The sequence below is a fragment of the Heterodontus francisci genome, chromosome 1 (assembly GCF_036365525.1).
Source record: "Heterodontus francisci isolate sHetFra1 chromosome 1, sHetFra1.hap1, whole genome shotgun sequence".
Taxonomy (NCBI): domain Eukaryota; kingdom Metazoa; phylum Chordata; class Chondrichthyes; order Heterodontiformes; family Heterodontidae; genus Heterodontus; species Heterodontus francisci.
The window spans coordinates 77649629-77663695 of NC_090371.1; the positions used below are offsets into that span (position 1 = coordinate 77649629).

At 42.3% G+C, this 14067-nt stretch overlaps 1 protein-coding gene across 2 annotated transcripts in view; it reads left to right on the plus strand.

Annotated features, from left to right (window-relative positions):
- Positions 1–1945: 1945 nt before the first annotated feature.
- Positions 1946–14067, plus strand: part of taf1c (TATA-box binding protein associated factor, RNA polymerase I subunit C) — a 30007-nt gene continuing 17885 nt past the window's right edge. The window contains exons 1-8 of one of the 2 annotated variants that reach the window (XM_068052955.1): positions 1946–2116; positions 3696–3792; positions 8022–8131; positions 8733–8828; positions 10454–10524; positions 10996–11243; positions 12565–12693; positions 13568–13685. In XM_068052955.1, coding sequence (XP_067909056.1) covers positions 1979–2116; positions 3696–3792; positions 8022–8131; positions 8733–8828; positions 10454–10524; positions 10996–11243; positions 12565–12693; positions 13568–13685 — 1007 coding nt within the window. In that variant the 5' untranslated portion in view covers positions 1946–1978. The remainder of the gene's footprint in view (positions 2117–3695; positions 3793–8021; positions 8132–8732; positions 8829–10453; positions 10525–10995; positions 11244–12564; positions 12694–13567; positions 13686–14067) is intronic. The other variant, XM_068053037.1, reaches the window with a different exon arrangement.

The following is a 14067-nucleotide window of genomic DNA, read 5'->3' on the forward strand; positions in this document are numbered from 1 at the left end:
CTATCTCAACTTTTTTTTTGCTCCCTTTGCTCTCTTGTCTCCTACATCCAGTGACTCTTCCACTGCCCTTCGTCACTTTAACAGTTTCCAATTCCTAACCGTCTTCTCTTCACTCTTTATGTCCTGGGCTGCTTTGGTTACTGTGAAGGCCTGTTAAGAATCCTAAAAATACTCAGCAGATGGGGCTCTGGCAATCAAGTCCTCAATGGTCGAACAGTCCCAGGAAGACACACCATCTGAAATATCTCAATGACTGTTCCGGTGGACGAAGGCTATAGCAGAACAACCACGCCACCCCCCCCAAACCAATTGTTGTTGTTTCCTTGCCATTGGATCGAAGTGTTATTCTGTCAAGGTAAGTGTGGAAGCTGGTGTGCAACAGTTTCTGCATGCTAAAAGATGTCACGCGCAGGTGTTTTACTTTCAGTCTTCCTTCACCATGGATGTCCAAATTCTCTATACCTCCATTCCCCACCAGGACAGGCTTGGGGCTCTCCGCTTCTTCATCGAACGGAGACTCAACCAGTCCCCATCCACCACCACCCTCCTCTGCCTAGATGAACTCACACTGAATTTCTCTTCCAACTCAACTCACTGCTTCCAAATAAAAAAAGTGTTGCTTTGGGTACCAGCATAGGGCCTAGCTACGTCTGCCTTTTTGTGGACTATGTCGAACAGTCCTTCTTCCAGTCCTACTCTGGTTTCCCTCACCTCTTTTCTATATTGATAACTTTATTGGTGCCACTTCTTGTTCTCACCCTTAAATGGAAAACTTCAACTTTGTTTCCAATTTCCACCCTTCTGTCACCTTCACATGGTCCATTGCCAACTCTCCTTCATTGCCTCCTCTGTCTCCATTTCTGTGGATAGGCAATCAACAAGTATTCACTGTAAGCCCACTGACTCCCACAGCTACCTCGACTACACTTCCTCACACCCCGCTTCCTGCAAGGACTCATCATTCTGCAATTCACACCAGCTCTAGGCACATCTTTTGTTTCTATTCTTGTCCCATTGCCTCTCCCTTTGGCCCTATACAATTAACTCTTTCATCATTTAAGGTCTGTTATCTTCTGCCTTATCATAGACCTACCCTTTGTTCTTTTCCCATCCTCCCCATTCAACTGTTTAAAACATATTACATTTCTAACTTTCCTTAGTTCTGATGAAGTGTCATTGATCTGAAAGGTTAACTTTGTTTCTCTCCCCACAGATGCTGCCAGACCAGCTGAGTATTTCCAGCATTTTCTGGTCTTTGTTTCAAATTTCCAGCAAATGCAGTACTTTGCTCTTGTGTAACATTTATTCTTCTTCTTTGGCCTCCTTGTCTCAAGAGACAATGGGTAAGCGCCCAGAGGTGGTCAGTAGTTTGTGGAGCAGCAAATTGGTTGTCGGGGCTGTTAGACAGTAGGCTCTCTCCTTGTACTTCTGTCTTTTTTCCTGCCAACTGCTAAGTCTCTTCGACTCGCCACTCTTTAGCCCCGCCTTTATGGCTCTCCACCAGCTCTTGCAACTGACTCCCACAACTTGTGGTCAATGTGGCAGGACTTCATGTCGCGTAACATTTATAACCCTCTGAAAAGTTCAGATGTCTCGTGGCCCTGCCTCTAAATAGAGTTGGCAACCCCTGCTGGCTTCAGGACATTGTGAGTCGGTGCCATCCTACTACTGAGACCAGCAACAGCATCATGCCGGATAGCGTCCCGCTTTCCTTGGTAATCCGCCTCTCCTCGTCCTTACCAACATGGAGGATCTAAACACCCACGTCAGGTCACGTGCTTGAATCCACTGCGGTTGGACGAAATCTTTCCCGAAGGCCCCGCCTCTCATTTTGCCGTCAGACAGGCAGGCGGGAGGCCGCCAGCGATTTCATTGGTTAAGGTGGCCGTCAATGCTGGAACATGCGCACAGCGTCGCGGGATATTATCTGTCAGTAGCGAGGGACGGTGGCTGCGTGGGTTCAGTCAGTGCTGTTCACATGGAGAGTGCTTTTCCCTATTCCTTGTTTCCCAGTTTCTACAATCCCGGTCCCTCCGTCAGTAAAGCTCGGGACCTTGGGGGCTGGGGCAAGTATGAACATGTCCAGCCGTTCTGTGTGGAGACCGGGGAGCAGCAGGTGAGAGTTGAACTTTTGGAACAGAATCATTCATCTTCATGACAACAGAAAATGCTGCAGATATTCAACAGGTCAGGCAGCATCAGTGGCGAAAGGGACAGAGTTAATGTTTCAGTTAATATTTGGAGGGAGAGGAACAACCCCAGTCCCCCGTTACCCCCAGTTCCCCAACCCCCAGCTCTGTTCTCAGTCCCGTCCCCCAGTCCCGTCCCCCTTACCCCCAGTCCCGTCCCCCTTACCCCCAGTCCCGTCCCCCTTACCCCCAGTCCCGTCCCCCTTACCCCCAGTCCCGTCCCCCCTTACCCCCAGTCCCGTCCCGTCCCCCCTTACCCCCAGTCCCGTCCCGTCCCGTCCCGTCCCCCCTTACCCCCAGTCCCGTCCCGTCCCCCCTTACCCCCAGTCCCGTCCCCCCTTACCCCCAGTCCCGTCCCCCCTTACCCCCAGTCCCGTCCCCCCTGACCCCCAGTCCCGTCCCCCCTGACCCCCAGTCCCGTCCCCCCTGACCCCCAGTCCCGTCCCCCCGACCCCCAGTCCCGTCCCCCCTACCCCCCAGTCCCCGTCGCCCGACCCCCCAGTCCCGTCCTCCGTCCCTCAAACCCCCCGTCCCGCCCCCCAATCCTCAGTCCTATCCCCCCAACCCCCGTCACCGTCCCCCAGCACTGTTGCCCCACCCCCAGCAACGTAGCCCCAACCACAGTCCCGTTTCCCTGCTGCCGACCCCCAACCTCGTCTCCCAGTTCCCAGCACTCGACCTGCAGTGCCAGCTCCCGGCTCCTGATCCCCCCAGCAGCGGCTTCCTGGACCAACCCGAGCCCTAGATACAAACAGCAAAGCAGTCGCCCAGTCTACATTTGATTTCTTTGATGCAGAGGAGACCTTATCATGAGTAGTAAATACAGTATACTAGCTTGGAGGAACTACAAATCAATCACTGTCTCACCTTGGAGGAGTGTTTGAGTCTTGAATAGTCATAGCAGAGGAGGTGAAGGGGCAGATGCTTAATTTCCTGTGATTATATGGGAGGATGCCAGGGAAAGGAGAGTAAGAAGTGAACTAGGGTGTCATGAAGGGAGTGATTTTTGTTTTGGAAAGCTGAGAGGGGAGGGGAAAATGTGCTTGATCATGTTAGAGATGGTGGAAGATGAGTCGCATACCAATGATGTGGAAGATGAGAATGATGTGACGCTATTATGGTTCTGAGAAGGGCAAGGTGGGGTGCAGGTTAAAGTGCAAATACATAAGATATTTGTTTTGGGTTAATTTAAAATAAAAAACACTCTCAAAATTGAGACTTTGCACAGGGGCTTGGGCTTAAATGTTATGTTCAGGAGGTGGAACTTTGCTGTATCAGCAATACTGTTCTGATGAAAGGTCACAGATCTGAAATGTTAACTCTTTTTCTCTCTCCACTGATGCTTCCAGAGCTGCTAAGTATTTCCAGCACTTTCTGTTTTTGTTACTAAAGGATGCAACACTAGTTAGCACTGATTAACTTTAAATCTTTCTTTTAATTGCCACATTTTCTTGAATCATGATGTTTGAATGTTTTGTTTACATGTGGCCACAACTGTTGTTGCAGGAAACAGAACTGAAATGGTCAGCACTGAAAAGCCTGAAGCAAGAGAGTTGGGAACCGTTGGAACCTGTTGCAATTCCGCTACTTCCAGCCAAAACAGGTAATGCAAAATTAGTTTTATTAGCTAAGTTATTAGTAACATTGCATGTGAGTAGAAAATAAATGAGAGATCATGGGTTATTGTGAAGCACTTTCTTTCCTTTCTTTGGGATCCTTGTCTCGAGAGACAATGGGTAAGCGCCTGGAGGTGGTCAGTGGTTTGTGAAGCAGCGCCTGAAGTGGCTATAAAGGCCAATATTAGAGTGACAGACTCTTCCACAGGTGCTGCAGATAAAATTGGTTGTCGGGGCTGTTACACAGTTGGCTCTCTCCTTGCGCTTCTGTCTTTTTTCCTGCCAACTGCTAAGTCTCTTTGACTCGCCACACTTTAGCCCCCTTTATGGTTGCCCGCCAGCTCTGGCGATCGCTGGCAATTGACTCCCACGACTTGTGATCAATGTCACAGGACTTCATGTCGCATTGTGAAGCACTTTACCATTTAGCTTATCTTTCCATGGCCACCGCCATTATTACTGCAGAAGTTTGCTGTGCAGCTTTCCACCATGTGATAAGTTATATTGGGAACTAATGCAAAATACTGCAGTTGCTGAAAATCTGAAATAAAAATTGACCATGCTGGAAACACAAAGCAGTATCTGGAGCAAGAAATCAAGTTAACATTTGAGAGTGATGACCTTTCACAGAACTGGAGGCTGAAAGATAATTGATCTGAAATGTTAACCTTACTTGAGTTGTTTTGGTAACATAATCAATTCCCTGAATATGCTCATATTTAAACATGGCTGGTTAAATCGAGGGATAGCCAAACTGTACATGTGTGAATGTTGGATGAGGACAGGATCAGATGTGGCTGTGACATCTCCTGTGGTTGAATAACATGGAACCAATCATGCTATAAACTCGCATGAAAAATGACCACTTAGCTATGATACTGGGGAATGGTGGAGTTGATGGAACTGGCATGGTATGAATCATCATTTTCAGGAAAAAGAAAATATGAAGCGAGACTTTTATCAACCAAACTGCACTTCCTCTTGGGAGTGCCCAAGCTGAAATGTATTGGACCACTTAAAGCCAATGTTAGCACTTGTCAATTACCACTGAAGTTAAGAACATCAGAAATGGGAGCAGGAATAGGCTGAACGGCCTTTTGAGCCTGCTCTGCCATTCAGTAAGATCATGGCTGAACTTTTACATCAACTCCACTTTCCCACCCTATCTCCAATATCCTTTGATTCCCATAGTGTCCAAAAAGCTGTCAGTTTCAGTCTTGAATGAGCTTGATGATTGAGAAACCACACCCCTCTAAGATAGAGAATTCCAAATATTTACAACCCTCCTGAAGAAATTTCTCCTCATCTCAGTCCTAAATGGCTGACCCTTTAACCTGAGACTATGGTCCCTACTTCTAGATTCTTCAGCCAGTGGAAACAGCCTCTCAGCATTTACCCTTTGACATGTTTCAATGCAATCACCTCTCATTCTTCTAAACAGAATCACATAATTATTACCACACAGGAGGCCATTCAGCAGCTTACCTAGTGCCACTCCCCCACCTTCTCCCCATGGCCCTGCACATTCTCCCTTTTCAGAGAAGAATCCAATTCCTTCTTGAATGCCTCAATTGAAACTGCACCCACCATACTCTCAGGCAGTGCTTTCCAGATCCTAACCACTTGCTGCGTGAAAATGTTTCTCCTCATGTCGCCATTGCTTTTTTTTGCCAATTACCTTAAATCTTTGCCCTCTTGTTCTTGACCCTTCCACCAATGGGAACAATTTTTCCCTATCAACTCTGTCCAGACCCCTCATGATTTTGAATACTTCAATCCAATCTCCTCTTCTCCAAGGAAAACAGTCCCAACTTCTCCAATCTATCCACATTAACTAAAGTTCTTCACCCTAGAACCATTTTCTGGAATCTTCTCTGCACTCTCTCGAATGCCTTCACATCTTTCCTAAAGTGTTGCGCCAGAACTGGACGCAATACTTCAGTTGAAGCTGAATTAGTGTTCTATACAAGTTTAATATAACTTGCTTGCTCTTATGCTCTGTGCCCCTAACAATAAAGCCTAGGATGCTGTATGCTTTATTAACTGCTCTCTTAACCTGTCCTGCCACCTTCAATGACTTGTGCACATATATACCCAGGTTCCTCTGCTCCTGCACCCCCTTTAAAATTGTACCCTTTGTTTTATATTGTCTTTCCACATTCTTTCTACCAAAATGAATCACTCACACTTCTCTGCATTAAATTTCATCTGCCACTTGTCTATCCATTCCACTAATCTGCCTGTCCTTTTGAAGTTCTACACTATCCTCCATTGTGCACAATGCTTCCAAGCTTCATATCGTCTGCAAATTTTGAAATTGTGCCCTGTACACTAAGGTCTAGGTCATTAATATGTCAGGAAAAGCAAGGGTCCTAACACCAACCCCCTGGGAAACTCCACTACAAACCTTCCTCCAGTCTGAAAAACATCTATTAGCCACTACTCTCTGTTTCCTGTCACTCAGCCAATTTCGTACCCATGTTGCTACTGTCCCTTTTGTTCCATGAGCCATAACTTTGCTGATAAATTTGTTGTGTGGCATTTTATCAAATGCCTTTTAGAGGTCCATGTACACCACATCAACAGCATTGCCCTCATCAACCCTCTCTGTTACCTCACCAAAAAAGCTCCAGCAAGTTAGTTAAACACAGTTTGACCTTAAGTAAAGCCAGCATATATTTACTAATTAGCTTTGGAAAATATAGGCCAATTCTACTCAACCTCTCATAGGAAAACCTGCTCATCCCAGGAATTAATTCCTGGGAACCTTTGTTGCCCACCCCCCCTTTCGGCAGGTAAAATCCTTCTTTAGGAGCTGAGACCAAAACTGTACACAGTACTCCAGATGTGGTCTCCCTAAAGCCCTATATAATTGCAGCAAGACTTCCTTACTCTTATATTGCAACCCCCTTGTAATAAATACCATTTGTCTTCCTCATTGCTTACTGTACCTGTATGTTAATTTTCTGTGATTTGTGTACAAAGACAAACACATCCCTCTAGCTCCCAACATTGACTAGTCTCTTACCTTTTTAAAAAAAAATTCTGCTTTTCCCTTCTTCCTACCAAAGTGGATAATAGCACATTTCCCCACATTATACTCCATCTGCCACCTTCTTGCCCAATCAGTTAACTGGTCTCTGTCCATTTGCAGCCTCTTTCCTACCTCCTCACAACTTAATTTTCCGACACAGCTTTCTTTCTTTGTATCATCAGCAAACTTGGTCCCCTCATCTAAGCCATTGCAATAGATCATAAATAAAAAGAAAGATTTGCATTTATATAGCACCTTTCATGACCACCAGACATCCTAAAGCACTTTACAGCCAATTAAGTACTTGTGAAGTGTAATGACTGTTGTAATGTAGGAAATAAGCTTCCACAAACAGCAATGTGATAATGACCAGATAATTTGTTTTTGTGATGTTGACTGAGGGATACATGTTAGCCAGGACACCAGGGATAACTCCCCTTTTCTTCTAAGTGGTGTCATGGGATCTTTTATGTCCACCTGAGAGGGCAGACAGAGCCTCGGTTTCACGTCTCATCTGAAAGACGGCACCACCGACTGCTCAGCCCTCCCTCAGTATTACTCAAGAGTATTAGTCTTGATTTTTGTGCTCAAGCCTTAGAGTGGGACTTAAAACCCACAACTTTCTGACTCGGGGGTTCAGAGTGCTACCAACTGAGTCATGGCTGAGACCCAAGCACTGATCCTTGTGGTACTCCACTAGTTACAGCCTGCAATCCTGAAAATTATGTACTTATTCCTATAAGCTGTTTTCTGTCTGTTAACCAGTCCTCAATCCATGTGAATATATTACTTGCAATCACATGCGCCCTAATCTTGTGCAATAACCTATTGTATGGCACCTTACCGAATGCCTTCTGAAAATCCAAACATACTACATTCATTGGGTCCCCCCTTATCCACCCTGCTAGGTACACCATCAAAAAGCTCTAAAATTTGAAAAACACAATTTCCCCTTCATAAAACTGTGTTGACTCTGCCTAGTCATATTGTTGCTCATAAAATATACACCATTAGTTAAAGAAAAAGCTTTACTTGTTCTTCCACTTTACATTTAAATGCACTTTTGTTCAGGAAATGGCCTTTATTGGAAAGTCTAATTTTTGTGTTTTTATATTCTATATATTTATTCCTGCAATATTGTTTGTTCATACACTAGATTAATTTTTACTCTTTCTGCTCAAGTCTTCAAGTTTCATCCAGTGAGCCTGGAAGAACTTACTTACACTGGGAGGATAATGACAGGTGGAGGAAAGGATGAAATGACAATGGGTGCAATTAACTTCACAGAACAGGTATGTTATGTGAAACATTTTATTTCATATTTCATCACTGCATATTGGTATATAGATCAGGATTTGCAGAACATAATTAAGTATAATTTTTTAAATAAAGATTGTGATTCCCTATAACCCTCCCTCCCCATAGTTAACAAGCAATGATAGCCTAGATTAAATGTACATCTGTTTAAATTTTTTTTTAAGAAAGTGTGTAAGGATCCTTCTATAAGCACTGTTTTATTATTTGCTTTGAGTTATGAGTTTTATTTTTACAACCAAGCTTGATATTCAATTTGATTGAAGTTGTCTTTGACACAAGCACATAGGAGTCAGTTTATTATTTACTGGAATGTGGTCTGGTAGTTGTACCATGCTAAGTTATGGCATTTTTGACTTGCAGGTCAGTAAGTTTCTAGCGTGATTGGCATATATAGAGACAGCTGTAGCCTGCAATCTGCCCTTGCAGATTTTGAAATTGTTCTGTTAGAAAATGCACATAATATTCTAAAACAAATTTTAAGACAGTCGATGACCACGAGAGGTATAACAGTTTGCATTGCTTCTCTCTTCTTGTATATTTGTGTTCTATTACTGTTGCTTTTTCATAATTTTGAAGATGGCTAACTTCTTTCTTGATCACCGTAATGATGCATTCAGTTCAATGGGCAAACTTCTAGAGGAGAACTTTTATTTTGGAGAGCCTGTCCTCAGGGTAAGGTTTGTTTTTGTTTTCTGTAAAGTGAATGCAAGAATCTCATGCAATTATAACAACTAAATTATGTAATGAGCTAAGTGAGCTGTATGATCTATTCTTGTTCCTAGTGTTCTGAAAGAAGCTGTACTTGGATGTTTTATAGCTGGGCTGAGATAAGGCAGTTGAATTTTAATGTAGATATTGCACTTAGGAACAGGTAACAGTAAATGTAGAACATGAGGGTTTACATTAACAGAGAATGGGAAATGGAAGTAATAATACTATGGAAGTCAGTGTGAGTTGGTTATTAAGGAGACAAATTGAGTCCCGGAATGAATCTGCCAAATTAAGGTGTATTTATGGCTTACCCAAAATTATTAAAGAAAGCTAAAATGGGAGTCAGCTTCGTTACAACCACAGAACTAATCTGAGGAAATGTAACATTTAAGATACAGCAATGTTTAATTTCTGAATAATCAGGTTAAAACAAATCTAACTTGCTCTGCAATTTACCTGAAGCAAAATGTTGCACAGGTTTAATTTACAACCAGTTGGATTAAAGAGGGAAAACTGGCAGAGTTTTAAAAAAAATTCTTTCATGGGATGTGGGTGTCGCTGGCAAGGCCAGCATTTGTTGCCCATCCCTATTGCCCTTGACAACTGGGTGGCTTGCTAGGCCATTTCAAAGGGCAGTTAAGAGTGATGACCCATTGCTGTGGGTCTGGAGTCACATGTAGGCCAGACCAGGTAAGAACGACAGATTCCCTTCCTGAAAGGACATTAGTGAACCAAATGGGTTTGTAAGACAATCAATGACAGATTCATAGCACCGTTACTGAGACTGGCTTTCAATTCCAAATTTTTATTAATTAATTGAATTTCTTAATTAACTGAATTTAAATTCCAACAGCTGTCATGGTGGGATTTGAACCAGTGTCCCCTGGGCATTAGCCTGGGCCTCTGAATTACTAGTTCAGTGACATTACCACTATACCACCATCTCCACTTAATGTTTACTTGTGTTTCAGTGACCCTCTCTGAAATTGAGTGTTTGAATGATAGGCGAGGGCAAGTGGTTGAACTGCTCTTACTGTCTAGACATGAAGGTGGTCACTTTGGTGATGTACTTTAGGGCAACCAGTGCCTATTGTGAGCAATGGTGGGAAGGGCAGAGGCAGAGAAGCAACAGCATTAACAGAAAAAATGTAGGAAGAACTTGTTTTTTTCTTGTCCCTGGTGGGGGGGGTGAGAAAAATTACCTTGCCTCTGTCCTATCACTCACACAAATACTGATTCCTCTGTTGCCCTACTCAGTGTGTACCTTGCCTTCATTTTCAAGACCAATGATCTCAACAAACCTTGATTGTCCTCCATCCCCACTGTTCCCTATTCCAAATTACGTCAGTGTTTAAACACCATAACCCGTATTGTATATGACTAGCCTGGCCATCTGGCATAGCCAGCTCTCTCATTTCTGCCTCTCCACAGCCAAATTCTCCTATTATTCCGAGGTTATCCTGAGGTCATGGACCATTCCAAATTTTAGGCTGCTCCAGTTTATTAGGCCTTAAATGTTTAGTATTGTACGTGCAGAGAGTTTTGTGTACTAAAAGGTTTCAACATTGCAATGTTTTTTTTTGAAGGGTAAAGCAAGACAGACAGCAATAAGTGTAAACCATCTGAGAACATTCACAGAGCGGGTAAAACAGAGAGAGTAAGTGACACCAGAATTTACCTCTTGTGGAGGATGCATATTGGAATAATGCTCTCTGCAAAAAGAGATCCCTCACACAGACATGCTGAATAGTTTCTCCAGGTCACATTTCACTGATGTCATCATGACTTATTTAAACAAAAATATTCAATGACTGTACATTTGCTCTAAGTAACAACCATTGAGTATTACATTTCCATGTTAAATACTAAAATCTGAATTGAATTCACTTGTTATAAGCTTATATCTGGTAAATATTAAACACCATCTTCAGAGTTGTCTCAGATCCATGTGCTGTGGCAAATTCACCAAGGTTACTCTCAGAAGTAATGTTTTTATTGGCAAGCATAGTTATGCTAAGTAATTTGTGATATTACATTGCAGGTGTAGTACTGCATGTACATTTTAAGACCTACAGAAGTGTGCACATGACAGCATTTTTCTGACATATGCTCTTCATTAATTTTATAGATGCCCACTTTCTAGTGGGAGTAAGCGAGCAAGACTTTTAAATCTGTTGTTGCGGGAGTCTCTTTTTGATATTCCACCAAATTTGCTGGCAGAAAATATTCACGAAGAAATGAAGATACAAAGAAACAAACTTCTGTTTGATCACTCTGCCACTGGAGGTGCTCTGGTGTACTGTCCATTTTCCAAAGAAGCCCAGTTAGAAGAAGGATGTCTGATCTATCCTAGCGGCGAGTCCATGAACTCACTCAGTATCCTTTGGGTAAAGATGCCTCATTTGTAAAGAATGGTTTGTTAATGATTGCATTTTACATTTTTTTTAGCTCAAATCTGTGCCACAAATGAGGGAGCTTGGTTGTACAGTACCCTGTCTTCTCTTACCCCACCCTGTCCCTAATCCCTCCAGAATCAAAGTAATGAAAAAATATTATAATGTGAAAAATGCATTCTAATTGTCCTTTCCTCACTTGGGTGAGGTTTGTGTTTTTTAGTCTCCACACAGAACCCGAAACAGTCCACTTAACATTAGGAAGCAATTGTTGGAGATTCTCTATAGGTTGGAATTTTGGCAGTCTTGAAGAATCTCCGGGGAGGCTTCTGAGCATTTAATATTTGGTTCACTGTACCACTACTCTCCTTTTATAAAAGAGAACTTTCTTTTATTCAGCACTATCATGTTGCATTTTTGTTACCTTTTCGGCAGAGAGGATGTGCGGAAAAAATTACTTCTTTAAATATTGTGTGAATGATCTTTGCTTTAATACCCAAGTTTTTCATTTTTTTTTGAGAGGTACTGAGACGACTGCCGATTAAAATGCTAATAAAATAAGCATTGACGTTTCCCATGGAGTAAATACTAAGTAATTCATTAACCCATCTCTCAGTTGATAAACATGGTGTTGGGAAGTCTCTTGTCCCCCCGGTTGTGAGTACATGATAGCGATGCAGGTAGTCTGTTAGATCAAAGACAGTTTGCCTGTCAAATACAGTCAAACAACAACTACTTGTGTCTATATAGCACCTTTAATGCAGTAACACGCCCAAGGTGCTTCATCAGGGTGTTATCAAACAACATTTGACACTGAGCCACAGAAGGAGAAATTAGGACAGATGACCAAACGTTTGGCCAAACAGGTAGGTTTTAAGGAGTGTCTTAAAGGTGGAATGAGAAGTAGAGAAGCAGAGAGAGTTAGGGAGGTAATTCCAGAGCTTGGGCCTTGGCAGTTGAAAGCATAGCAGCTAATGGGTTAGCGATTTAAAATTGGGGATGCACATGAAGCCAGAATTTATGTTAATAGTTTCAGAACTGATATTCAACTTGTCACTGGAGTTTTGAATTTGAAATTCTAATTGAAGGGAAGACCTCAGTTCGTTAGTGCAAGAGGACTCCTGTAAGTTTTGAGTAAATATCGTTCAGGGAGCAAAAGAAAACAAGGTACCAGCACCAAGTTTACTGTTATTCCAAGATTCTGTGGCTTTAGTAACCAATAATGCACAAATGCAAAATATGGAATTTGGAAAAAGGCTGCATTTTATCAATACTTTGTTAATGTTCCTTAATACGTCTATCAGACTTTCGCAAAATCAAATTGGGTCTTGATGAGGTTAAAATGCCAAAGTTGAGTGTGAAGTTTAAACCGGTGAAGTTTAAATTAAATGGTAGAATCCATCAAATAGACTCCAGTACTGTGGAAGAAGAAGGTAACTGCTGATGTAAACTATTGAGATCTGCAACACTGCTTATCATTAAAAATTTATTTTAAATGGAAAGAACTTGCATTTATATAGCACCTTGCACAACCCCAGGACTTCCCAAAACATTTCACATTGAAGTAGTCACTGTCATGATGTAGGGACTGGGATTGTGGCACCCAATTTACTCACAGAAAAATCCCACAAAGTACAATCAAATTAATAACTAGCTAATTGTTTTTTTAAAGTGATGTTGGCTGAGGAATAAGTATTGATCAAGACACCAGGAGAGCTGCTCTGCTTTTCTTTGATGGACCTAAATGGCACTGTTCTGAGAGCCTGGGTAAATATCTCATTTGAAAGATAGCACCCTTGGCAGTGCAGCACTCCTTTGGTACTACACTGAAATATGAGTCTTTATTGTGTGTTCAAGTCTCTGGAGTGGGTCTTGTGATAGTGAGTAGGCAATGCAAGTTAATTTAGCAGCACTCCACTTTTGTTGATTTATTTACATCGTTTTGGGTGTTCTGGATCTTTCTCAGTGCCACTGAATGAAACCAGTGTCTGTGAAAGCTCATATTTAATTTTTGTTCAAATGCATATTTTGAAGACTCTGTTTTTGTTTGTTGCACACATAGTTGTAAACTGGATAAAACCACTCTGCTTCCATTCAGCACATTCTGTAGGCTCGAGTGGTTGAATGGCCTACTCTTGTTCCTGTGTTCAGATGTTATTAAATATACTGGATAATGAAGGATATTTGTGCACATGAGTGAAAGCTAGTTTCTTTTTTCAATTTTAAGACTTTATGTTCTTTAATTCCTTTTCATGGTATGCTAATAATAACATACTTTTTTGTTCTGCAATCTTTTCTGAATGACAGTTTTTGTAGGGGTTCGATCTGACTATTATTGTGGAGTATGGAAACTCTCCCAGGAAGTGAATCCATCTGTCCTACAGGTAGTTCAGGTGGAGAATATGGCTACCTGCATTAACATCAGGTAAGGATTGAGTTCTGAATGCTCCATTTAGTAGACTCATAAAATCCCAGACTTTCTAAATGTGTATATACTGTGATTATCCAAGTTTTGCTGCAGCATCATAGCATAAATTCTGAAATCCTACTCTTGAAGGTGTGCGGACTGACACTAGGGTTACAATCCTGCCATGTCCAGTCATGAATGGTGGTGGACAATTAAACAACTAACAGGAGGAGGCTCCATAAATGTCCCATCTTCAATGATAGGGGAACCCAGCAAATCAGTGCAAAAGACAAGGCTGAAGGATTTGCAGCCATCTTCTGGCAGCAGTGCTGAGTGGATGATCCATCTTTGCCTCCTCCTGAGGTTCCTACCATCATAGATGCCAGTCTTTAGGCAATTC